General features: G+C 51.0%; 1 protein-coding gene across 1 annotated transcript; it reads left to right on the plus strand.

Annotated features, from left to right (window-relative positions):
- The first annotated feature begins 4571 nt into the window (after positions 1-4571).
- On the plus strand, positions 4572-6150 carry LOC134512465 (gallinacin-13-like). Its single transcript, XM_063327833.1, has 2 exons — positions 4572-4715; positions 5866-6150. Exons 1-2 carry the CDS (start codon positions 4655-4657, stop codon positions 5985-5987), a joined length of 183 nt encoding a protein of 60 aa, XP_063183903.1. The 5' UTR covers positions 4572-4654; the 3' UTR covers positions 5988-6150.
- The last annotated feature ends 21169 nt before the right edge of the window (positions 6151-27319 follow it).

Genomic DNA, 27319 nt, shown 5'->3' on the forward strand with positions numbered 1-27319 from the left:
TAGCAGACCATACCAGCTCCTAAGGGAGACCCAGAAACCATCCAGACACCTTGGGAGGTATGTATGGGGACTTTGCAGCCATATGGACAGCCAGGGTAGAGCCCTACCCTCATGCCCAGTCTGTCATCCAGCACAAGCCTCATGAATAACTGGAGATATTAGTTCATTAAAGCATGGCATGAACATCCTCCTCGCTGGAATTTGTTTGCGGTTCCCAGGCAACAGGCCAGTGTTTGTTTGGCAGAGAGAGACAGACGGAGATGAAATCCTCTGCTTCTGCCCTAAAAATGTCATTGTAACAGAGCTGCGTAACCAGGAGCACAATGGTAGGCAGATAGGCTCCTGCTTGGGGAAGGTGGGATCTCATAGCCTTGTGCAAGCTCCTTAGATCCAGATTGTTCCTTACAGCCCCAGCCATCCCATGGAAACCAGCACAACCACCTGCATGCTGGGCTCTCCATTCACCCCCATGCAAGAGAAAGGGGGTCGTATTCAGCCCACTGACATGGCTGCTCCTCCACCTCCTGTGGAGTGAAAGACATCACCACCCTACCACAGCCCAGCTCCGGGGACATGCTGGGAAGATAAAATGGGTCTGGATTCAGAGGCTGTATCTACACAAGCAATCAAGTCACGTGAGGCTCAGGCTCAGACACTAGCAGATACCCAGATATCAGCAAATTAGCACTTTGCCAAACTGTTCCTTGGCACAGTTTGGAGGTGGGTATATGCCAGGGACAATCTGTAATAGACGTCTGGATGTGGCCATGTAGCTGGTGGGGAGAGCTTAGCTGTGCAGACACAAGGTGTGCTGTGTCCATTTGATGTGGGTCAAAAAACAGCATTTTGAAAAAATAAAAAAGAGGGAGAAAGGAGGAATTTACAGATTCAGACCACATAAAACGAAGTCTTTTTCCACTAGGACAGCAAGTAATGTACAGCAGGCTTTGAGTCCAGCAGCATAGTGAGTTTCACGGGTGGAGTCTCCGGCCCTGGAGACTTTCAAAACCCACCTGCTCTGGGTGATCCTGCTTTGGCAGGGGGGTTAGACTAGATGATCTCCAGAGATCCCTTCCAACCCCTACCATTCTGTAATTCTGTGAGTGGAGCATGGTGCAGGAGAAGGCCGGCATGAAGTCTAGCTGCCAATGAAACCAGCGTGGTGTGCTTCACACACCAGGTACTAGATGCCTTTTAGATATCCAGCGTATTGGCCCTGACCTCCAGCTGCCACAGCAGAAGGGCACATAGATCTGGCATCACACCTACCAGTCCAGTGTCTCGGGTACCCCAGAACATCCCAAATGCTAACAGATGCCTGCTTAGGTGACTGACATGAGAGCTAGATCTCCACGAATTTCAGTGAGCACTTGGACATCTCATGAGCCTGAAGATCTCCATGTTTTAAGGGATATGCATGACCCACCAGATGCCTGTAGACCTGAAGACACATAGGGTTTTGGGATTATCCACAAACATCTTTCCTGGGCTCATGGGAGACCTGGAGAGCAGGCAGGAGGCACGACAGAGCTTTCTGGACAGAGGTGAGTCCAGAAGCATCTCTAGCAAAGCACGACTGGCAATGGGTGGTTTAGGGGGGATATGGCAGAAGTCTAAAGGATCAGGAAAGTCTGCTGAAACGTGCTGAGGGGTCTGACTGTTCACGGTCTCATCATGCACAAGAACTATTGGGAAACTGGTGGGAGACACATTTAAAACAAACAAACCAAAAAAATTTTCCTTTGTATAACCGATTGCAGACCTATGAAACTCCCCGTTGAAGGATATTGCCATGCACAACTTCTCTCCCCATCCCAGAAAATAGCCTGAGAGCGGGAGAAAATTTGAGATAAATACCACAAATGGGCTTATTCTAATTTAGGCCTCCCCATATGGCTGCTGTTATAGGCAGGAGGTGGATGGTCCCATGAGCTGGTCCATAACGAAAACCTGCCCACAGCCATGGAGGTTTTCTGGTCCAGAGCTGAGCCAGAACTGGCAATTTCTTCCAAAGCTGAACTGCAAGGCAGTATCAGCACTTGCTTGGCTTGGGTTTGGTAGACAGCCACTGGTGAGATGGGGAGGTGGAGGCAGCAGGGCAAACTGGTAAGGGGCACCAGGAGCCTTTCACATCACCGAAAGATTTGCCCCTATCATCACCTGCAGTGCTGCAGGTGTAAATTTATCCCAGGCTCCATTTTATAAATCAGGCTGCTTAGGTTCTGGATCAAAAGCAGATGAAGTCAGTGGAGATGGCCCTCCCATTTGGGGCCATGGGGTGGATGCGGATTGACTTGACCCTTCCCCAGCCTCAAAACCACTGAGATGGCCAAAAGCTAATTTCTGTGCCACGTGTCGCTGAGCACAAATCAGCCTTTGTGCACGGTGGGGTCTGAGAAAAAAAACATCTGGCGGCAAGTTGGGAAGCAGGGAAGGGCGGGAGGCTGATGGACCAGCCCCAGTAGGCTCACCAGAGGCTGAGGCCAACAAGGCGTAGGGACCACGCTGGAGGGAGCAAGCCCATTTGCTGTCAGAGCGATTGCCCAGGGGACAAAGACTTCCTGCCCCGGATTTCTGGGGGAAAACTGGTGTATGTTGATATTGTCTGGTTTTGTCTCTTTTTCCCAAGGCATGTTCTGCAACTCAACCCATGCACCACGGCTGCAGAGTGGGGGCGTGTGGTGGTGTGAGGGACTCATCCTGACCACCTTTGTGCCTGCTCCTGTGGAGCCTGCAGCATTCAAACAGCTCCAGACACAGCCCATCCGCTGAGATGGTGCTGCTCCCACCGAGGGAGAGCAGCTGAGCTAGAGATAAAAGATGGCCTTTTGCCATCCATCATTGGGAACACCATGGCCATGTGGTGCTCTGGCTCCGTGCTAAACCTCCTGTCTAGAGTGCATCAAGCCGCCTGCACACACGTGTTCAGGCACATCAGGTCACATACCCAGAGCAGGACGCTCGTATGAGCATCCGCACGCTCCTCCCTGCTCAGCTCAAGAGCTGCAGTCTCATTTCTGCTCGATAAACCGTGCCCCAGCCCCGTTGCACCATCTCTCACATTGGAGATATCCATCCTCAGAAGCACACGGGGTGGGTTATGGTCTCCCACCAACTGCACCAAGCAGTACCGCCAGATATCTAAACTAGAGCAGGGCAGGTTTAGATTAGACATTAGGAAGAAGTTCTTTACAGTGAGGGTGGTGAGACACTGGCCCAGGTTGCCCAGAGAGGTGGTGGAGGCCCCATCCCTGGAGACATTCAAGGCCAGGCTTGATGAGGCTCTGAGCAACCTGATCTAGTTGAAGACGTCCCTGCTCACTGCAGGGGGGTTGGACTAGATGGCCTTTAAAGGTCCCTTCCAACCCAACACACTCTATGATTCTATGATATGCAAAGCACCAACACTTCCAGAGAGGCTCTACACACATCCTTGCAACCGTTCCTTCCGCAGATGGGGTCACAAACCCATTTTCTTTTCCCAGGTTACGTGTGGCCAGTTTGCACGACACCCTGTTTGAATGCTCGGTGTCCTGTGATCCAGAGTCCAGCTGGTGAAGGACCCCACTTATCTGCACTGTTTGATGAAGGTGATCCTTGTTCTTCAGTGTAAAACCAAAGGCCGTCGGTTTTACATTTTCCAGCACTACTTGGCACCCAGCCTGCAAATAAAAAGCCATCAAGGTGACTTATAAAGGGAAAAGGGAAGACTTGGTGATGCCCCCAGCCGCGTTGTTGCTGTAAAAAGAAACCTTTATAGAGTTTCTATTTCCTCTGCCTCTGTTTGTTGTTGGTTGGAGGCGATTTCTGCTCGTTATTTGCTTTATGTTGTTTTCCCAAGTTGAAACTCAGGTCCCACCTCTACTGATTTCCTGGAATGGACCTGGAGAACTAGTACAAACGAGAGGTCCTGCCAGCATTCCTGGGAGAGTTGTAACACACAAGCTTTCCTAATGCTCCTGCTCCTGATAATCACAGGGAGCTATCCCAGCTTTCCCATTTAATAAGTACATAAATGAATAAGATGCTAAATTGCCATTTTTCTTGGCAGTTGTAAACAAAACCTTGGCAAACAGTCTCTTTGCAGCCTAGAAGTTGGGAAATACAAACAGACCTTTGATTTTTAAGGATCCCATGATTTTCAAGCCAATTTTGTGTGCTGGGGACTGCTGAGGAGGAGGATACTCTGGATTTTTTCACGCTTGACTGTGTCCATGCTAAACACAGAGACTGGGAGCTGGAAATAAAAAAAAAAAATAATCTTTGATACTGCAAACACTTGGACGGCATTTTAACATCACATGCTCGAGCCTACAAACACAAGAAGAGCCAGTTTGGGTCAGCCCCAACGTCCTGTCTCCAGCAGCAAGCAGTAGCAGACTCCCCAGTGCTCAGTGCAATTTGTTGACAAAACCCTGCCTTTCTTTTTTCTTTTTTTATTTTTTTTTCCTGCTAACGTGGTGTGTTCGAGAGCAGGAACATCCAGGTGCAACTATTTGCTGTCATGTTGAAATGCATCTGAGATTGACAAAGTTCCCCGCACTCCAGGAGCGTTACATAACCCCTGGGCACTATAAATTCAGGATTCCCCGCTTCTACACCTCTTCTCGGCCCTTCACTCCTCCTCGTGGTGAACCCCCACTCACGTTCAGCTATGCAGATGCTCCAGCTGCTCTTTGCAGTCATTGTCATCCTCCTCCTCCAGGACGTTCCCGGTAAGGACAAAATACTCATGGGGGGTTCTGCAGGACTGTGGAGAGAGAAAAGTCGGGTTCCTACCTCAAGGTAGGGAAGAACAAGACAGGACCCTCAAGTCAAACCAAGTGAAGTCAAGGCTGACCTGACTCTTGCTTCCAAAGAACCAATTTCTTCTGAAATGGTCTCCATGAATTTCCTGAATGCAGGTGTCTCTGGTTCGTAGACTGTGCGACCCCTCCTCTCCATTCCCTCAAAAGCCACCCAGAAAAGCTGAGCCTGAGACAGGAGCCTGAGATCTGCTCCTGACCAGCCTCATCCTCCACAAAACAAGGAGAACCCCATGAAATCAAAAAAGCAGCTTCCAGGGGAAAAAGTTGGTGGGGAAGACTGCTGGTTTGGGGGTTTTTTTGTCTGTCTGTTTTCTTCTGGGATCCTGTTTAACAGAAAAATCTTCCTTGGCTGGGCTTTTTCACTGGTCTCTTGTATATATATGTTAGGAACAAGGTCACTATGGCGTTAGTAGGGCTATAACTTTCACAGAAAACAAACCTGATAACCAAGAAGAGGAGATTTACTTGCTTAGCCTGTTTATGCTCTCTTTTATTTAACTGAAGTCCTAAGGATAAAGGGAGGGGAGAGAAGGGCTTGCCCACTCCACTGATGGTGGATACCCCTCAGTGTATCCCTCCAGAAATCCTGAACTTGGTGTTCCTACTGCATGTAAAGAGAAGCAGCACACACCTTTTTTATCAAAACAGGAAGATTCAAAACAAACAAACCCAAAACCCCAAAACATCAAGAAACCATCAATCACAAAAACAAACAAAAAAACAACTAAACAAACAAACCAGTAGATGAAACACCTGTTCCAAAAATACACTTTTCTAACTTTTGAGGTTGCCCAAGGGATCCACCTCACCTGACTCATCTAACCTAACTTGGCCAGCCCAAAGCTGGCCGTCTCACCTAGGCTGGTCGTTAAGAGATTCCCAATGCGTGCTGGATGGAGATGCTCCTCCCAGGCACATCTGACCTTCACCACAAAGCCAACTGAATTTCCCCGTTGCCAAGTACAAGCATTTAATTTCTCAGCCAGTGACACCAGCAGGGCTCCAGGTGGGTTTCCAAGTCCCTTAAGAAGGTCTCACATCCCCTTTTCCCCTGCAGCAAGAGGCCTTTCAGACAGCCAGCAGTGCAGAAGCAACCACGGCCACTGCCGGAGGCTTTGCTTCCACATGGAGCGCTGGGAAGGGACCTGCAGCAGCGGCCGTCTGCGCTGCTGCCGATGAGAGTGGCCACGCTGGGATGGACACCGGAACCCCAGGGAGACCAGCCCAGCAACCCTGCAACTACAACTGTACATAGGATCTGCTCTTGGACACCTCCATGCCCACACCCTCAACTTGTGTTGTCCATCACCAGTAAACCTGTTGGTTTTATATATCCTTCTGAGTCCAGAGTGCAGCTGTTGTTTCCTCTGAGATCGACCTGCCTAACGCTTAGGTTTTGATGCACTTGTCCACATTCAGAGACACTTGAGATGCACTGGGGTACCCAAAACATCTGCACAAGACTGTCAGATGTGGCACAAGACCAAGGGGACACCTGTGCCCTTCCAGGGGGGCAGCAAGAGAGGGATCTACTGGGCTTGTTCAAGTGGTTATGAAGCCTCTGCTATAACCCCTGCCTCTATCTCTGTCTCTGTCACAGCCTTTATCAACCTCTACCTCTTGCTCCATCCATCTACAGAAGAGACCAAGGCACGATCCGTCCTCTTCAAGAGGATGGATCCAAGACAGAGGTATGATTTTCCTTCTAGGAGGGCTTCTTCCTCCTCCATAACAACAAGAAGGGGAACCTGGGTGGATGGCTTAGGTTATCCACCCCTGAGACAAGGTAAAGGTGGGTGAGATGGAGAAATCCCACTCCCATGGCAAGGGGAAGGGAAAGGGGAAAGAAAGGGAAGGGGAAGGCAAGGCAAGGCAAAGGAAAATGTTTTGGGAGGTGAAAGAGAATAAACTCTTGTATTTCACACCATATCCCAACATCACAAGAAGGGCATCACGGCCTCGTTTCCTGTATCTGCTGATCTACTGGGTGGAATTACAAGTGGTAATGGGCCAAGGCCATGTTCTTTTACAGCAACAACTCACCAGGGAGTAAATGTTGTTGACTGTGGTGCTAAGACGGAAGGGGAATTGCCCACCATGCTGTGCTCTTGTGCAGGACCCCAGGAGCAGGTCCTCACCTAGGAAAGGAGGTGAGGTAGTGTAAGCAAGAATACGATGTCTTGGAGGTGTGAGGAGAGAGTGAGCATGACAGGATGTGAAAGTGTCCTCAAGAGAAAAGCTGGAAGGTTCACCTCTGAAAAACACCCATCATGGTATCTGAGACATGTAAGCAAGGGAATGGCCAAAACTGCCACCCAAAAGCTTCCTTGGACAGCAAAACCTCCAGCTACACACCTGACTTTAACCTAAACCCACTCCACTATCTACACCAGAGCGACCAGTCTTGTCCTGGAGGAAAGAGAAGGAAACCAGCAAAACTAGTGACTCAAATGTGTCGGTTGGCACCCAGTGGGGATCTGTCCCATCTCTGTCTGGACTCTGAGCAGGGATTCCCCCACTCCTCCTACCACCATGGATTAAACCAGTGAGGGACTGGGTTTCTGTGCACTTCCAGGCTGGGGATACCCGTGTCCTTGCTCCTCTCTCTCTGCAGGCTGCAAACATGGAGGCAATGCCTTCATGCAGTGCTATCTCCCGGATGGTTGTCCTCTCCGTTGAGTGACAGTCCGGCTCCTCAGGGGCCTCAGAAAGCTCAGCCAGAGGTTAGCAGCCACTCCGGCTCACATGAGCCATCAGTCCCATCGAGCAGATAAGGCTCCCCTTGATAACAAGACCTGCCAGAAATGAGCCTCCAGTTTTTCCACCTTTTTGAAGTCTGACCGGTGAAGTTTTGCAGAACTTTGTCTTTTTGCCAAAATAACCAACTTCCAGTTCCAACCTTCATCTTCCCTCCTTTTCCCCCACCTCCTCCCCCTCCACCTTCCCTCTTCCTTCTCTCTTCTCCATGCACACGCCTCTCAGTGGGGCCGATAGGGATGCTGGGGGGGGACGGGGGACAAGGGGGTGATGTCATCTGTTTTTGGCCACTGCCAGAAGAGGCAAGGGTTAGACGTGTCTGCCTCTAACCTGCCTGGCGCCGGGAGCAACTGGGAGCCTTCGTTTCGCAGCCGCCTCTGAGCCTTATCAGGGGCAGGATGACATCTCCGGGACGGGCTGCCGGGAGTTGGAAGGGAAAGGAGGTGGGGAGCCCCTGAATGTGAGCCTTGTGAGAAGCCTGCACGCCTGGGTGTGCGCATGGATGTGTGTGTGTGTGTGCTCGTTGGCAGGAGCTGCAGAGGGAAATTGCTCCCAGCAGGATGGAGCCGGCTATCAGCCGCTGCGGAGGAGAAGAAAGCGCCTCTGTGCCACCGCTCAGCCGGAGTAAAGGGCAATGCTGTCGCCCAGCTTTGTTCCTGCTAAGTCCTGGGAGGGTTCAACCTCTCACGTCCCAGGCAGGCAACCTGGAAAATCCTGTGTGACCACCTGGAAAGGGTTAAAAGATTCCCCTTGCCATCAAAGGCAGAAGGAGGGAGGTGAATCCATCTGCCCCTTACCCAAAGCTTGGGGTTGGGAGTGATCTCTAGCAAGGCTGGCTACAAATTTGCCGTGGAAATGATATTGAGATGGAGCATTGATCCTCACCTAAATGTTTTTGGCAATTTTTCCCCAACTTCAAATGGAAAACCTTAATGCTCCATAAAACAGCAATAATCCCTAATGCCACCCCGTCTATTCTTTTCTCCCTCCAGAAAAGTGGTTTAATCAGAAAAGAATGAAATATTTTTGGCTAAACCTACAAACAAACTGTGCTTCCAATCTCCTACAGCACAGCCCTTGGGAGGGAAAAGCCTTGTGGGACATGGGAGCTGCAGCCCAAGGAGAGAAACACTTCCCTACAGCAGTGGTCTTTTAATATTTTAATTTTATTTTATATTATTTATTAAGGGTACAAAGAATATTTTCTTCTACCACTCCTATAGATTGACTTGCTTGCAGACAGGAATGACAGCCCCTAAGGCATAGGGCAGTAATATAAACACTGAGTGGTTCTCTTTCTATCTGGAAAATTCATAAAACGCTTGGAAAAACAAGATTTTCTGTAAAAATCGTTCTCACTTGTAATTACAGTGAGAAAATAGACACTGGAAAACTAGGAGTGCTGTAAAATCAGGGTCACCTTCAGGAAGTCTTTCACACCTAAACCCTGTTTCAGAAGAGCCCCTCTCATCTCAGGCAGAGCCAAGCCTTTGCCTTGGGTAAGTGATTTGAACATCCACAAAGCAAAGATGTCCATCTCCTTGGCCTCCACAGCTCCCTTGAGAGCTGGAGAACCCAGCTCTGTGCAGCAAGAAGTTATGTCTTACAAGGGTTTTCTTATCTCTGTGGATGGCAAAGGGAGCACAAGGTGACCCGCCACCATGGAGACACTTCTGTCGGTCAAATGAACCTCTGCCAGCACTTGGCACTTTTTTCACATGAACAAATTGATGTCCTGTTTGTACACCCCTACAAGGGGACTAAGAAAAGACACAGCCACCGGGACTGCCCCATGCTGACCTCAGCTGTCCACGTCAGAATGAAAGCCTGGCAGTTGCTCAGCCCTAATGTCTCAGAGGCTGTGTAATAAAGTACATTTTTTTCTAGGCGTAAATAAATGACTTCACCCTCCTGGCAAGGTGCTCTGGGCTCTTTCGGCAGCCCCATGCGGAAGAACAGCAGTGCTGGAGCAATGCAGCCCCCCTCTCCCCAAGGAGGGAGTGCTGGCCGGTGGGGATGTTCCAAAACAAACACCGCGGTGAGCAGCTGCCGAGCTGCTCCCCATCATGCCGGCAAAGCCACCTGCAGCCAAAAGTTTGTGGCTCTTGGTTTGAAGATGCCCCAGGGATGAGACGTGGTGCTGAATTTGGGGAAAAGCTTTGCATTCCAGATAAAAGGGGATAAAGGGCCCCTTTCCCCTCTCCATCCTCCTCCCCAGGGCCACCGCTTGCAGGACCCGACCTCAAGCCCTGCAAGCATTCAGCCCTTCCTCCAGGACCAGGTCCCCGCGCCTGGGACAGACACGAAAGCTGTCAGGAGGCTTTATTGTCCAGAACTTCGTGCCACTATCAGCAACTCCCACGCACTGGAAGTGAGATATGTGTGACAACATTTTTTCCATTGGTGAGCTTATCATTGCTGAGAAGAGGGGAAGGGGCTGGGGATGGTGATGGGGAGGGTGGGGGAAGGAGGGAAGGTGTATTGTCATGAAAGCCCACCCACTCCATCCTTCACCCACCCCATGCTCCCCTACTCTATGAAAGAAAGAGATGAAAAATGGGGTCTTGGAAGAATGTGTTGGCAAAGCAGTTGTGTCAGACGTACAGGCTCCTGGACTAGTAGAGACAATCCTACATTCCTTGGGTAAGATCCGAACACACTCTTCCTGAAAACATGTCTCTTAATTCATATGGGTGTACATACAAACGGAGAGACCTTCTGCAAGGATGTTGGCTGGGCTAGCAAGACCCCAAGGGGTATGACCCCTCCTTGGTGTCAGACTGATCCTTCCCAGAACTGGGGGAAGGACACTCCAGCCAGCAGGAAAAATATTAATACAGTAAAAAAATCAGCTGTATCAGACACGGACAGAGCAACTGGGACCCAGTCACTGTGGCTGCAGTTGACAACTGAGGGTTGCATCTTGCTGGGTTTTTGCAATGGTCACTTTTATCAAGCCCTGGGAAGGCAAGGTCTTGGCCCACAACCCTGTTTTGCAGAGCAGAACCTGAAACCTGGCTTTCTAGGTCTTTATCGGGAGAAGACAGGGGCAGCAGAAGTAAGGCATGGCTCTTCAAGCCTGGCAGTCCATCCCCAGCCTGAAGGACCTGATTCCATGGTCCTGGGGCACCAGAAAACAGTGAAGTTTGTGCAGCTACAGGAGCTATGGGGAGTAAACCAAACCTGCAGCTGGACGATGGGAAGGCTTTAGGGAACTACGAGACTTGGTGACTCTTCTAATAGAGGTCTGGAGTTGGCACTTGCAATGGCAACGCGTCTCAGGTCTGCAGGACAAGGAGCTGAGGATACAGGTGTGATTTTAGGGGGTCTCTACATTTGCTCTGGAAATCACCAGATTTATTCCAGGGTAGGCAAGTTCAAGCATACCACAAGTTTGCCATTAGCCCCTTTCCTCCCAAGCTTTGGATTTATGCAGCTCTTTGAAGCACCCACCTCAAATAAAACATGGTTCCTGGGATGAAAAAAAAAAAAGGTAAAATAATCTCTCCTGACAAGCTGAGAGTTTATTTTCAGCTTTTTACAAGGAAAACCCAAGACGACACTACCCTGGTTTTGCTTCAAGGAGAGAAATTTGGCAATGTTATCTCGGGACCATGGGGAGGTAATTGCCCAAAGGAGCCATCTCTGAAGGCAGAGGTGAAGCTGAGCTGGCATGTGAGCAAGTTTATCTCTCCAAGGAGGAAAGTTATGGATTTGCCCATTAAGTGCATTACGGACTCTCCAGGCTGGTGTTTCCAAGGATTGGGCTGGATGACAATACAATCTTTCAACGTATGGTCCACAGTCAAGGGGCAGCCCTTATCTGTGCACCAGACATCTCCTGACACTGAGCACATGGGAGAGAAAATGCATGGAAGTTCATGGCAGGGGGAAAAATGTGCGTGTTTTGTCTGCTCAATGATGTCCTTACTTCTGGTAGCTGGTGTGGAGAGGTGGCGGCTGTGCTTCTGTGATCGATGGGAGGTTTAACCTTCAGCATTGTCACTTCCAGGCTGTCTGTTCCTTGGGGAGCTGCTATCTGCTGGGAGAGGATGGTCTTCAAGCACAGTTCATTAGCAGAGTCCCCTGGGAGGTGACTGGCTGTGGTGGGTTAAGCACAGGCTGGAAAAGGGTCTTTTACATTTAGTGACACAATGGGGGGTGAGCCAAGGTCCTGCTGAGTGTAGGCAGAAGCAATTTTGGCTCAAGCTAATCCAGCTGTCAGCCCCCACAACGGCCCTGTCACTCACCAGTCACGTGGTGAAAGCCTTCAAAATGCCTTCAGAGACAGGAAGAATCATCCCACCAGCCATTGCCAGTCCCCAGGCCTCCACCCGGACCATCCTGACATAAAACTGAACCTCAAAATATGTGTGGAGACCTTCTGTGACTTAAGCATGGGACAGAGACAAATGGTTTTCTCATGACCAAGTCTGTCTGCAGCAGTAACGCTCTCATGAGGGCAGTGGTCATCCTTAGGCCAATAAACGAGCTTTGTGAAGGAAGGTGGTGTCATAAGGCCAATAAATATCATCCTGTGGAGTGGGGAAGGAGAAGGTGCCTTGGTTTTTTGGACATTCTCTTATCTGTACCTAAGCACAATGTATCCATGTCCATGCTGTGAAGCTCTTGAGAACAGAAGACTTTTCCCAGATTACCCTTTCACCATCCAGGCAACTGAAAGGCTGAAGAGTTTCCCCCAAGCACCCAGAAGGTCTTCCAAACCTGGCTATCCAGCAGATAAGGAGTCCAGCTGGACTGCAGGGGTGACAGCCTAGCAGAGGACAGAGGCACCTCCAGTTCTTTTCTTGCCCCACTGCTACTTGCCCATCTCTTTGGTGTTCTCTGTCTTCACAGCTTGTAGGTCACCCAAGTGGGAAGAATCTGCTCTGGAAGGGTGCTATCTGCACCAGGGAAGGAAGGTGAGCTAATGGTATCCACGGTAAGGTCCCTCTGGGGACCCTCTGACTGCTGGGGTCATGGGCTTAATAACATAGGTGAAGCATGGACCAAGGCACAATGGCACAAGAAACTTGGAACCAGACAGGAATATGTTGGTCAAGTGTCAGAGGACAGACCGCCACATGCCATCAGGAACAGAACGAAGCCAGTTCTCGTGTATAGCAAAAGAGCAATCCTGGTTTCCTTGAAAAGACTGTATTTTTCAACCTGCTGTGCTCATGTGTCTATGTGGGCTGTCCCCAAGAGTCACATCACCTGAGCTCTTCTCCCTGTGCCTGGGACTGTCGTTTGAGCTCAGGATGTATCAGCAAACAACTGGAGGGCACCAAAAGTGATGGAGGAGGGACTCAGAAGACCTTTCCTCTCTCCTTTCCTTTTCCCCACAGGGCAGCGAGTACACAGATAATCTTGTTTTGAAGGACGTGGTGAAGGTCCTCCTTTAGCTGGGAAAACCTGATGTAACAGATGGTAAAGCCAAGGCATCCATGCACCACAAAGGCTTTTGGGAACCCATTCTTGTGGGCCCATCCTGGGTTGGATCAGGCAACCACCCAGCAAGAGGTTATGAGGCTGCCGACCCAATCCTGCACCATGCAAAATGACCACGAGCAAATCCAAATCCAGGGTTCCCTCTTCCCTCTATAAGAAGGGGTGATGCAGAGATGTGCATGCTTGCGTCATTGCTTTGCCAAAATCACACAGGGCATCACTGGCTGACCCCAGTAATACATTTCTGGAAGGAGAGATCTCCCAAATTAACATTCAACCATGCACTGATCGCCTAGTGAAATAATTTGCATGAGTCGTGGTGGGGTACAGAGGGGAGGAGCAGGCAAACCCCAATGGTTTGTCCTCCTTGAGAAATCCCAGAACTAAAGCAGATCTTCTTCTTTAGCCCCGCCATCGATCAAGACACACAGCAAAACAACTACCAACAATGACTACTTTCAAGGAGGTCTGGATGAGTGCATGCACCAGTCCAGAAATATCCCTGGTGCCAGGTGCTCCTCCCAGACAGTGACAGAAATGCTGAATCAAAAATCAGTTGGGGTTTTTGTTCTGGGCTGAGTCTGCCTGAGCCAGCATCCTGGCAAACAGGAGGTCAGTAAAGGCTTGCTGTGGGAAACAACCTTATTTGAGGTTTGGCATTTGTTCAGCTCCAGGATAGAGTTTTTCCTACAGCATGTGACCAGGTACGTGGACAGCCAGTCTCCACTCCTGCCTCTGAACGTCTTTGTAAGCTTTCCTGCCTCGGTTTACCCATCTTACAGATGGGAGCAAGGACAACTCTCTCTCCCAAAGGTGAATGATGGAGAACAGCTCATGAAAACATGGAGTAACTGAGGCTGGGTGGGACCTCAGGAGATTTCTGATCCACCCCCTGCTCCAGCCAAGGCAACCTAGATCAGCTGCTTTCAGGGAAAGCGGAAGAAGGTGTCCCAGAGTACCAAAAAACATTTATTAGATTTTTAAGAAGTATCTTAGAATATTATCTTTACAATATCTTAACAGTAGTAAAGGCTATCTCGGGACACGGGCTGCTAGGGACATCCATACTGAAGAAAGTGATTTTTGACAGGATTAAACCTCCCACAGAAACATCCTGTGACTCTGGTTTGTTTTTTTTTCCCCTTGTGCAAACTGAAAAGCAAAAGCATTCAGCAGGAAAATTCCTTCATATGCTGTCCCAAAAAAAAAAAAAAAAAAAAGGTTGAAAAAAGTGATTTTTCACTTCCTACCCTAAAACTTTCCTTCTTGGGGGTTACGGAGGGGGTGAACCTGTTTCTCTGCCCACCCTCCCCACCCTGGGGAAGATGGATTGTCTGGAGGTCACGCAGCCCCCACGAGCAGGGCAGCTCAAAGCCATCCATCGGGGTGTCCCCATGGCGAGCCCCCCAGGCTGCCGCCCCCTCAGCCGATCCCCAGGGTGTCCAGCCGTGCCTGAAGAGACCGTGGGAGTTTGGCTACCGCTTCCCGGCTCTTATCGGCACTCATGTGCTGCCTGTCACCGATCCCACTTAGCTCAGCCACCACCAGCCCACCCCGGGGCCAGCCCCGTCTCCAGAGGACCCCCGCTATCTCCGGCACTGGTTGAGACCTTGGTGGGGTCTCGTGGTTTTCTCCTCCAGCAGAGGACCTGCCCTGGCTCCCCACCCTCTCCCATCACGCCGCTCCCCTCCGGCCCCTGCCACTGCCGCGTCTGGCACGGGCTCAGCTGTTTCTTGCCGACCGAAATAGCAGCAGAGATAAGCGACCCAGGCAGGGACCCAGGCAGAGACAAATTTCCATTCAGAAAAGCATCTTCTCCACCCCTTCCGGGAGGACAGCCCAGCCACCGCCATCTGGTGAGGACCTCTATTCATCTCCCTCTTCGTCCCCTGCAGGCAGGGCAGAAGGGATGCGGTGATGTGACTGAGGTCTCACAGCATGCCCGTGCAAGATCTGGAGGATGATGGGTAACCAAGCACTCTCACAAACCCAACACCATTCATAACAGTGTTGTTGATGGAGTTTGCCTGTTTTACATATGTATGGAGGAAACGAAGCCGCTGCAAGGAGCAGACCATGCCTCAAGGACTGTCTTCTGCTCTCACTTGTTTCCTTCTCTCTTCCAGTGATGCTGCCCTTTGGGTGGCTTAGCAAAGGAAACAAACCCAGTCCTGGGCCCAGAAATTCCTGGAGAACAGCTCTGGAGCTGACCCAGCCTTGGGCATTGCCACTTTCATGTGTGGAGTTACCCAGACTTTCTTATTGTTGGCATTTTAACACCTAACAAGCCATGAGGGAGCCTACCCTTCCCTCCAAAGGCTTTCTGATCAGGCCTGGAGAAGTTGGTCTGGCCTCCTTGGCCGAGAGACCACAATGCTGGCATGACAATGACTCACTGAACCCACCTTTCTTTCACTAAGTGCAGTTTAGGATCATGGTTCTCCCTTGTCATGGCCCATCTCAGGTACCGCCTTCTCACAGATTACCCTCCATGTCATGCCCATGATGTGATCACATGTCCAACCTCCAGACCCATCTGGAGAGGAGTCATGGTATCCATCTCTAGAGCATGCTTGGAGACATCCAGATCAGCAATAGGAGGCTGAGGGACAGATAGCACAGCCCCCTGTGCGCCTTCATTGCTTTCTCCACATGACCTGGCTGGACATCACCACCAAGTGTTTGTGGTCCACACGAGCCCTGCCTCGCTGATGCCAGCTGGAGACCTGCCAGTGGTACCATGAGCACAGGCTCAGCTCCAGCATATCACTGATGTTAGTGGTGGCATGAGATGGACAGTCTCTAGAGAAGGCTTGTGGCCAAGCTCTTACTTTGTCCTCTCTTCTCATGGCTGCCCAAGCCATTCCTGGAAATTCCAGGGGAGTGTGGCTACCATTACCTAACTCTTATCACCACAAGATATCCCACCCTGAACCAGAGAGATGAGGAGCCCAGGGAAAACACAAAGAGAGAAACAGAAGACAAACGATTTAACCCACAGGTATTTCACCTCCATTCCTTTTGGCCCATGTCCCACCTCCTAGGTGTTAGAGGAACTGGTTCTGCCTTTGGTGGACACCAGCCATCTCCTGGCCAAGTCAGTCGATTCCCTGTGTGCTTGTGGTTGTCACTCTTAGACTGGGATTTTGGTTTCTATCCCCAGCACCACCAGTGATGGCTTCTGGATCAGGTTACTGAGATGATTTTGCTTGGGCTCATCTGCCCCATCCCTTGCCTGGTAGCGCAGGCAGGTGTGCTGCATCCCATCTCATCACGGGGCATGCAGTCACTCTCTAGATCTTTTCAGCCTCTGGTGCATCTGAAGGATTGACCTCTTCCCTTCTGTGGCTGTCATCTACCAGACCCTCACTGTTGGCAGGGTACCTTGGCAGGACACGGATAATCCCTCCTATCAAGGAGGGAATTAAATAAGTGCCTTTTTCTACACTTTTAAATTACTAGGTCCTTGCTTTTAATGCTGACCAATAAGCACTGAGTTAAACAAGCTCTGGGCCATCACTACATTCCCAACAAACTCTCCTGGTACAGTCCTGGGAGCCTGTCGGTAGAGAAACGATTCTGAAGTACCACCAGGTTAGATGTCCCTCCATCACACCCACCTGTGTTTTAGGTAGAGTTACACCAAAGGTTACAGCCATAATCAGGATGAAAGATAGTTAGCATCTGGACTGGAGTTTTATCCATCTTCTACACCTGTAGAAGAAAGGCTGTGTCTTGGAGAAACTGTGCAAAAGGGCAAGATTTGCAAGTGAGACCTACTCAAAGGTGATACCAAGAGCATATGCCTGAGTGATCAGCAGGAAAGTGGTGGTGTCTACAGAAATTGGTCAGGAAACACGTTTTTTATGCTCTACCGCAGTAAGATTAAGCACCAGGACACCTGCAAAGGGAACCCTGAGGCAGGACAGACCTGGGACATGGACACAAGCCCCCGTCTCTCTCCCAGCAGGATAGCGCGGTGTTGGGTTTACATCAAGTCCTGTCCCCAGGATACCCCCTCTCTGGGGCTGTCTATGCACAAGGCAGTTACTTGGTCTCGCCACAATGGGAAGCATGCCACTAATACATCAATTAGCAGGGCGTCACAACAGGATAATTAACAGTTTCCCACAGGGTTGTACTTGGAGTGTCCCAGCCAGGTATGACCCTGTGGGTGTGTGACAAACCCCTGCAGACAGATCTCCTGGACCAATCCCAGCTCCCACCTTGCCGTGAGGCTGAGATCTGTTTCCTAACACGATGAGAAAGATTTTTCTGGGCTGCCTTTGTCTCGTCAGCTTCCTCTTGCGGCACAACGTCTGCTGTAGGAAAAGCCATGATCTTCATTTCCCTCCTACCCTCCATTATTCCTCTATATTCCCCTTCCAGGGTCTTTTCCTTATCTGCCACCACCTTCCTGTTTTTCTTCCTCATCCAGCACCCTCCAGCCTCCCTGGCTCCTGGACCATCGGCTCCTGTCGAAGTGCTTCCTCCTCCTCTAGCTGATGTCCTCCCAGTGATAGCCCCGAGCATCCCAGGGGATTGCAGGCATCCCGCGGGGGCCCCGCTGGGAGAAGGTGGCGGCGGTGACCCCATACCAAAGGAAACGGCGCTGGGAGGAAATGACAACACTGGACTACCAGAATATCTCCGAAAATGGCTACCCTAGGGATGCAGAGATAAGCAGAAAAAGCCTCATTTGGTGGGGAAGGAGAAGGAGGTCAGGGCTGTTCATCTGAGATGTTTACGTGTCTTCTGGCATAAACACTGGTCTGGGCTTTCCCAGCAGGCGCCAGCATCCTTTTTGGAGTGGGGGAAATGGTTTATACAGCCTCTGCTCACCTTGGGATGTGCAGCTCAGCACCGTGGCAGCAAGGAAGATGCTCAAGGCCATGGGGAGATAATGTTAGGAGGGCCAAGCCCTGACACAGCAGTTGTCAAGAAATGGTCCCCTCTTTTTTTGGTGTTTGTTGCCTTGGGTGGGTGCCAGTTCAGGGTCAGGACCTCACTGTATCTGATGCTGATAAGACTCAGGGCTATCCCTTGCCCCTTTGGTGGGACTTACAGGCACTCGATGCACAGATGGCACCATGGGGACACAGCCCATCCCATGGGACAGCTGCCTGCCTTGTGAGGACTACCATAGATGAAGTCTACCATACACCTTAGTGGGCCAGTCTCAGGAGCCCATGGCTTGTGCAAACAACAGCACATAGTATTTTTCAGCTACAATTCTTGGAGAGGCTAAGAATGCTCCCTGTACTTGAAGCATGCAGCGAGGTCCCTCTGGGAAGACCCCATGGCATTTTGTAAGCTCTCAAAGGTGGGCAACTGGGTGCTGCCAGAAGCTACCACCACCTCTTTCCCCATCCCACAGGCTCTCCATCCCAGGAACCTCCTGCAGCCAAGTGATGCCCCAGGGTGGGGAACAGGAACGAGGACCTAGGGGACAGGCCCTTGGCCCCCACTTCACAGGCATAGCTGGAGATACAAACGGGCTGTGCACAAGGGCTGTGTGTTGGCACATCTGCCTCCCTTTCCGCAGGTGAAGAAGGCCACCTCTTTGCTAAAGAGTCATAGAACGGTTTGGGTTGAAAGAGACCTTAAAGATCACCCAGTGCCACCCCCTGCCATGGACAGGGACACCTCCCACCAGCCCAGGTTGCTCCAAGCCCCGTCCAACCTGGCCTTGAACACCTCCAGGGATGGGGCAGACACAGCTTCTCTGGGCAACCTGGGACAGGGTCTTATGACCCTCACAGTGAAAAATCTCCACGGAGCCTTCTCTTCTCCAGGCTGAACCCCCCCAGCTCTCTCAGCCTGTCCTCACAGCAGAGGGGCTCCAGACCTCTGATCACCTTCATGGCCCTGAAGACACGCTTCAATCTAGCTAGGAAAAAGCCCAGCTGCCAACTTCCTCTCCAAAACTCAAGACTTCTCCAAAGTCCCAGAACAGCATAATTTTACGCTTAGGTCTCAGTTTAAATACATGCACGTGACTCCGTTGCAATGAGTTCGAAGCACGCTCACTGTCTCAGAGCCAGCTCCATCTGCTTTTCCCAAGCTGAACCTGCTGCCTTCCTCCTGCTATATTTATCAGAATGATTTAGTTGGTTGGAAAGTGCCTGGGGAGGCAGCAGGGGTGGAGAGACCTTGGAAATCAGCCATGGGAGAAAACCTGCAGCCGCCTCCATCCTGATGTGGCTGTTGCGAGATGCTCTCACGTCTCCCTCGGGGCCATTCCAGTGTAAAGCTGGGAGGTTGCTCATCGTTCGTTGAATTGCTCATGCTCTACAGATAATTTTTAAGTCTTTATTAGCAGCTTTGTGCGTGGCCAGCTGGGATTGTTCTCCTTGTCGTAGAGATCTTCTCGTCTCCTAAACCTTCACAATCCTCATCTCCAACTGGAGATTTCCAGGATGAGGTGCCACTTTTCTTCTGCCCAGGAGACGGTCCAAAGCAATTTGTCCTCCCCCTGTCCCTCAGAAACCACAGGGATAGTCAGCCTAAAATGCTTTTGTCAGAGTTAGGTTGATGGTTGGACTCGATGATCTGAAAGGTCCCTTCCAACCTGGGCAATTCTATGATGCTATGAAAATGGGAAGTCTTGCTGATGAAAGCAAGATCAGTGCATTTAGAGTACCTAAAAAAGTTTTGACACCTCTATGTGATCCTATGGCAGTGAGACCAGAGGAAAATAACACGCGAAACCTCTCCAAAAACCCCACAATGAGAAAGCACAGCGTGCAGCTGCCTTTTGCTCCTCATTTTTTTGCATCCCTTGGCAAAACCTCTTCCCAGCTGGAAGCCCTGCCCGCACCAGCCAGGAGATACTCGCTCATATCTCTGTTTGCAGCTGCCGGAGTTGAGCAAGCTTCGCAAGCGATTTCTGCTGCACACCCCAGCACGTGGACTCCTGTTGGGCAACCAGGCTTGCAGCAACAGAAGCTGAATCCCCTTTGACGTGGAGATTTTATGGAGCTCAGCTTCCCATTCGTTCCTGCTGCACACCCCCCTTGCATTTCAGTCGCTGATGTGTTTTTTTTCTTTCTCTGCCGCGATGAAGGAGGGCTCTGCAGTTGCCTTATTTAGCTGCCAGCAAGCACTTTAAATTCTCCAGTTTCTTCAAGGGTCAATACTTGCTAAATGCTGTGCAACGAGGCTGTTTCCAGCCTGAGCAGGTGACAATGGTATCACCACCGGGCTGGGACTTGATTCAATCTCTCTCCTGTAGACACAGATAAGGGTGCTGCAACTCCACTATCTCCTCATCTCCTGATTTTCCTCACTTCTGAAGCGGATCTGCCTTTGTTTCTTTTAGGGAGGGGACCACTCGAGGCTGCTCAGTGGGGACAGAGGGCAGTGACCACATCTGGAGAGGGTTGGGGCTGGAAGTGAGGTGAACCTTCCCTGCTCACCTCTCCCCACTCCCTTGGAGGGATGCTGGGGTGAGGGACATTTCCCCATTGGACCTTAAAATGAGATGGGATGAGATGTCTCAGCTCCCTAAAGGTATTTGAGGTCGCAATTCCCAAACAGACAGGGGTCGAGGTGGTGGAAATCATCCTCCAGGAATGACTCCTGTTCAAAGTGATGGGGCCAGGGCCAGCTTTGGCGATGCTCAGGAGCAGGAGCTGGCTGATTCTGCAGTTTTCTGCCTAGCCAAGCAAATGTGCTCCACACACATCCCTTTGTAAAGCCTTCCCGGACCACAAGGTGGCATGAAAAAACAGTGCAGCCTGAACCGGACTGGTTTCCTCTCCGATCTGGCCTCATCCAGCAAACCGAGAGGTCCCGAGTGGGATCCTGCTGGGATGGAAGGCGCAGCGTGTCCCTCCTGCCCCTGGGAAACCATGTTTCCTCGGCTTCCCCGTCCTGCGCAGTTTTTATAAATAAATTAAAATGAAATAAAACTTATTTCCAGTCCGTCCCCACCCGTACCCAGGACAGGCTCAGGCTGGCTCTTAGGTACCCGTCTCACCCGGTCCATAGTCCCTTGCCACTGACCCTCGGAAAACCCTCCCAGCACTTTGCCCTTCCTGCCCCAGCTCCTTACGAATGACCCCAATTTCCAGTTCCACCAGTTGTCCTCCTATTTCCATTTCCCCCCCTGAGGCTCATGTATAAACAAAGCAAAGAACAGGGAAAAACAGGGTTACCAGGAGAAAATGGGTCCCGGGTGGCCAGCGGCGTGTGATGGACCCGCAGACGTCACCAAGAGCCTGGCACGGTGCCTGATGAGATAACCTTTCACTGAAGCACCAAAACCCACCCATTTCCGAGGAATCTTGGGACATTTCCCTTCCTGCCAGGAGCCAGCAACCCTTCTAGCTTTGCGGGCAGGCAAAGGGTGCAGGCAGCATGGCCAAGTGGTTGCAGCAGGGCTTCCCATGGGTCAGGACTGCTCATTTCTCCAACAGGACTCACCACGGGATGGACCCTTTGTGCGTCAGTTTCCCTTCTGCAAAGTGGACACTGATAATGGCTCTGCAGAGAAACAGATATCTCCTTGAACCTGAATTCTACACATACAAGACACAGCCTCCGTTCCTATATCGTCTAGCAAACCCAAACACAATAAAGGACAAATATTTTGACCTAAGGAACCCCCCCAATGTGTGTGTCATGCTGTGAGCAGGAGACATCAAGAGGTGGAGATAAATTTGGTGGCACAGATAAGAGTCTGGGTGTCTCTTTGAATAGACAAGGGAAAGTACAGCTTTGTTCCTTGGCCAGACGCTTTGGGAAAGCATCTTCCCAACCCTGTACCATGACGGAAGACTCACTTGAGTGTAGGAGCAAGACCCATCAACCAAGAGCTCACTTTGCTCAGGGTCTTGTCTTGGCCACGGTCAACCTCCAAGACTGCAGAGAAAGGCCAAAATCATTAACCACTCCCCCAAAAAGCTGTGCCCAGAGCTCTCCCTGTAAAGTCAGGATGTCAAAGTTGCTCTTGATGGAAGGCACTGACATGCTGGTCCTGCAGAAGAGGAAAGGACACGAAGAGAGGTTTTTGCTTTATCAATCCCTCTGTCCAGCACCCCCAGAAAAATGCTCTGGATGCAAATTTTCGTGGCGCGTGTCACTGCCCCCACGTCTCTCTCACTTCTTCTTTCCAGTGGATTTCCTCCTCTGAGGCCAGCTGGAGGTTTCTTTTTGAAGCACAAGAGCTGTCCCCATCCTTGGCTTTTCTTACGCAAACCTGTCATCTGAGTGTGGGGTGACCACAGAGGGGCACAGAGGGGAAGTCAGCTCCTGCTTTCTCTCACAAGCCAGGACAGAAAAACAGAGATTGCGGCTCGAAAGCACAACCTCAGCAAGTGACAGAGGGATGAGGTCAGGATCAGGCACCCAGGGAGAGCAGCTGAGATCCCAGTGCTTACCACCGCTCTTGAATTTCATGGAGGGTGGGGTACGGTAGTAGCAAGACCAAAGTCAGGCATGTACCACAAAGGGAAATGACGTCACAGCATCTGCCCCAAAGCATCTGAACCCACCTGAAACCTTGGATGGAAAGCACATGGGGAAGGTGCCCTGGAGGTAAGGCGTTTCCCAAGAGGAACATTTTGGTCTACTTGGGACCATAGAAGATGTCCCACCAAGCCCCATGTTGAGGGGGAGACAGGACTGAGGAGCTGGCACAGCCCAAAGAGCTGAGGAAGAAGGCCCCTTTATGGGGAACAGGGTAGATGGAAAAAGTTACTGGAAACTGAAAAATCAGACAGAGTTGTGGATCAAAATAATCAGTCCTGGACTGCTAAACACAGAGGTCAGCCTCTGGCTCCAAGAGTGCCACAGTCAAAAATTGCCAGGAGAGCTGGCCAGAGAGGTCTGGCCACACTGAGTTATAATTGAGCAGTAATGTTCACACCATAGAATCATTTATTTTGGAAAAGACCTTTAAGATCATCAAGTCCAACCATTAACCTAGCACTGCCAAGTCCACCACTAAACCATGTCCCTCAGCACCACATCTACCTGTCTTTTAAATACCTTCAGGGATGGCAACTCCACCACTTTCCTGGGCAGACCGTTCCAATGCTTAATAACCCTGTCAGTGAGGAAATTTTTCCTAATATCCATCCTAAACCTCCCCTGGCACAACTTGAGGCTGTTTCCTTTTGTCCCATTGCCTGTTCCTTGGGAGAAGAGACCCACCCCCTCTGGCTACCCCCTCCTTTCAGGGAGAGAGTCGTCTCCCCTCAGCCTCTTCTTCTCCAGGCTGAACACCCCCAGCTCCCTCAGCCGCTCCTCACAAGACTTGTGCTCCAGACCCCTCACCAGCTCCGTTGCCCTTCTCTGGACACGCTCCACCACCTCAGTGTCTTTCTTGTGGTGAGGGGACCAAAACTGGACACAGTATTTGAGGTACAAAGGTCTGTCTCAAACCAGATGTGGGATGAGTTTTGCTCTCAGCCTCTTACATGCCAGACATGAAGAGAGACATTTCCACCTTCAGATGAGAGCAGTTCGGCACTTCCGTGGGCACAGCATAGGCTTAGCACAGCTGATTGTGTTTGCTTGAAGTCAAAGGAGGGGAGACACCCCAGGAAGTTGAGACGGATGAAACAAGGGAACCAAGGAGAGCTTTTCAGTAGAAAATATGGAAGATACTATTCATATTTAATTTAGAGAAGGATTTTTCCCCTTGTTAGAGCCAAGGATCAGTTTTGTCACTGTGCAAAGTGACAAAAGCACAAGAAGGACATGGAGCTGTTGGAGTGGGGCCAGAGGAGGCCCCGGAGATGCTGGGAGGGCTGGAGCCCCTCTGCTGGGAGGACAGGCTGAGAGAGCTGGGGGGGTTCAGCCTGGAGAGGAGAAGGCTCCGCGGAGACCTTCCAGCCCCTGCCAGTCCCTCAAGGGGCTCCAGGAAAGCTGGGGAGGGACTCTGGAGCAGGGAGGGGAGCCATGGGACGAGGGGGGATGGTTTTAAACTGAAAGAGTGGAGATTTAGATGAGATATTCTGAAGAAATTCTTCGCTGTGGGGGTGGTGACCCCCTGGCGCAGGTTGCCTAGAGAAGCTGTGGCTGCCCCATCCCTGGAGGGGTTCAAGGCCAGGTTGGCCGGGGCTTGGAGCAACCTGGTCTGGTGGGAGGTGTCCCTGCCCAGGGCAAGGGGGTGGCACTGGATGATCTTTAAGATTCCTTCCAACCCAAACCATTCTGCGATTCTATGATGGAGCAAGAGGCTGGACAGGCTGCTTCAGCTGCTAGTTCAGCAAGGGGGCTGCGTGCTCCTGTTGTAGATGAGAGATAAAAAAAACACCGCAATGCCGTGGTGATGACAGTGGAGAAGGTTTATTGAGGGCAGAGCATGTTTTTTTAAGAATTTTCCTTCGCCCTTTGCAGGTTTGTCCCAAAAAGCAACAGCACTCGGCTGTGCCATAATGGCATCAGCAGAGCTAAAGCTGACAACTGAGCCTGGATTTCCATCCATGCAGCAATGTAGGTGGAAACTGGGGGCGTCTTGGTGTTCTCCAACCCCTGTACACCCCTTTTGCCTTACACTGCTGATGGTCCTCAAGAAGGTGAAGGCCCCTTCTAGATCTGAAGGATCTTGCAGCATCCTCGTCCCTATTCCCTGTGAATCCTTGCAAACAGGGAACTCCGGTTATGCAAACCCGTAGTGCCTGGTGACTCAGCCGAGCTCACGAGGAAGCGGGTGACTTTGCTGGGAGGTGACTCAGGAACGGGTGACATAAGCAAAACGCTTCTTCCCACCATTGCTGGGACAAACAGAATCCAGATCTGGGTGAGCAGAGGGATGGTGAGGTCAGAGCCTGCTGACCCTGGCTGGGTTTGGGGTGGCAATGGCAGGGCTATTGTTTGCTCCTGAAAAGTTTCATAGAATCACAGAATGGTTTGGGTTGGAAGGGACCTTAAAGATCATCCAGTTCCAACCCCCTGCCCTGGGCAGGGACACCTCCCACCAGACCAGGTTGCTCCAAGCCCCGGCCAACCTGGCCTTGAACCCCTCCAGGGATGGGGCAGCCACAGCTTCTCTGGGCAGCCTGGGCCAGGGGCTCACCCCCCTCACACCAAAGAATTTCTTCCTGATAGCTCATCTAAATCTCCCCTCTTCCAGTGTAAAACCTTTCCTTCTCCTCCCATGGCTCCCCTCCCTGCTCCAGAGTCCCTCCCCAGCTTTCCTGGAGCCCCTGTAGGGACTGGCAGGGGCTGGAAGGTCTCCGCGGAGCCTTCTCTTCTCCAGGCTGAACCCCCCCAGCTCTCTCAGCCTGTCCTCCCAGCAGAGGGGCTCCAGCCCTCCCAGCATCTCCGGGGCCTCCTCTGGCCCCGCTCCAACAGCTCCGTGTCTCTCCTGTGCCGAGGCCCCAGCGCGGGAGGCAGCACTGCAGGGGGGTCTCCCCCGAGCGCAGCAGAGGGGCAGAATCCCCGCCTCGCCCTGCTGCCCACGCTGCTGGGGATGCAGCCCAGGATGCAGGTGGCCTTTGTGGGCAGCAGAGCTCATTTTCTGTCTGGGCAAAAAAATCTCGTCAACATACCCCCATCTGCTACTGAAAAAGCCTAAATCCAGCAGAATTAGCCAATAGCCAGTTTGGTGAGTATGAAAGCATATTTTAGTGAATTTTTTAAAGCCGTGTGCTCCAGCAGTAGCTCTGGCAGCTGTTGAAAGCTTGGAGAGTGAGGATTGGAACTCGGGATGTCCCAGCTCCCATGGAGAGGTGAGAATTATGTCAGTGTCTAACCCTTCCAGCAAGGATTTACCAGGCAGGGTTACGGCTTTATAAAATCCTGCTTACCAGTCGCCCTGGGCAAGTTACTTACTATGGCAGCCGATCATGCCGTAATAACCATTATTATCCCCATGAAAACCCAACCGATGAGTCGCGGGAGATGCTCTGCCGCTGGCGAGGGCACGCAAGTCAGCTGCAAATTCTACAGGAGCAATTAGATGGCTGTTAGGGACACAGACATAACTCACATTTGAATAAATTAGTTTGCAAATATGGGCACAAGATGTACACCTGATGTACCCTTTCAAATCACTGAGACAATGCTTTTCTATTTTGCAGATGAAAAACCCAAATATGTTGTCTAAAATGACACGGCTGACCAATCTAGACTAGCTAATTGTCAATTTAGAATCATATAATCTTCATGGTTGGAAGGGACCTTTGAGATCATGGAGTCCAACCATACACACAGAAAAAAAAACCCCTACAATCTCTATTTGTTTCAATTTAAAGGAATAAATGCTGATACCCAGCCTTGAAGTGACATCTTTTAGGCCAAAAATGCATTTTTATTTCATTACTCTCATTAATCCCATTAATTCGTTTATTTAATTTATTTCCCAAGTGGCTCTTGTTGGGTAACCTGCAATATTTTGTAGATTAGGTTGTTCAACGCCCAATGACAAGATGACTGGGAAGTGGAAAACTGTCATTGAGAAGGGCAATGTTGACTTTTGAGAGTGAATTGTGATGCCTGAACAGGGACATGAAGTCAGGAATAAAAATGTGAAGGAAGGAGGAGAGGGCAGGAATATTAAAGACCTGAAAGAGCAAATTCTGTAGTTTGGGAAGGAAAATTTTAGTGTTTAAAAGTGGCTGACAAAGTTGAATTTGGAAAAATCTGGGTGGATACACACAGAAGGAGGTCTGGTGAGCTGGCAATGCAGGCTTTCAGCCCAGAAAGCCAAACACATCCTGGGCTGCATCCAAAGAAGCATGGGCAGCAGGTCGAGAGAGGTGATTCTACCCCTCTACTCCACTCTGGTGAGACCCCACCTGGAGTACTGCGCCCAGCTCTGGAGTCCTCAGCACAAGAAGGACATGGAGCTGTTGGAGCGGGGCCAGAGGAGGCCCCGGAGATGTTGGGAGGGCTGGAGCCCCTCTGCTGGGAGGACAGGCTGAGAGAGCTGGGGGGGTTCAGCCTGGAGAAGAGAAGGCTCTGCGGAGAACTTCCAGCCCCTGCCAGTCCCTCAAGGGGCTCCAGGAAAGCTGGGGAGGGACTCTGGAGCAGGGAGGGGAGCCATGGGATGAGGGGGAATGTTTTTACACTGAAAGAAGGGAGATTGAGATTAGATATTAGAAAGAGACTCTTCACTGTGAGGGTGGTGAGCTGCTGGCCCAGGTTGCCCAGAGAAGCTGTGGCTGCCCCATCCCTGGAGGGGTTCAAGGCCAGGTTGGACGGGGCTTGGAGCAACCTGGTCTGGTGGGAGGTGTCCCTGCCCAGGGCAGGGGGTTGGAACTAGGTGATCTTTAAGGTCCCTTCCAACCCAAACCGTTCTGTGATTCTAACTATGCGGCGCAGGCTTTGGGGTCAGGGAGGAGCGCGCT

This window comes from Chroicocephalus ridibundus, chromosome 3 (assembly GCF_963924245.1).
Source record: "Chroicocephalus ridibundus chromosome 3, bChrRid1.1, whole genome shotgun sequence".
Taxonomy (NCBI): domain Eukaryota; kingdom Metazoa; phylum Chordata; class Aves; order Charadriiformes; family Laridae; genus Chroicocephalus; species Chroicocephalus ridibundus.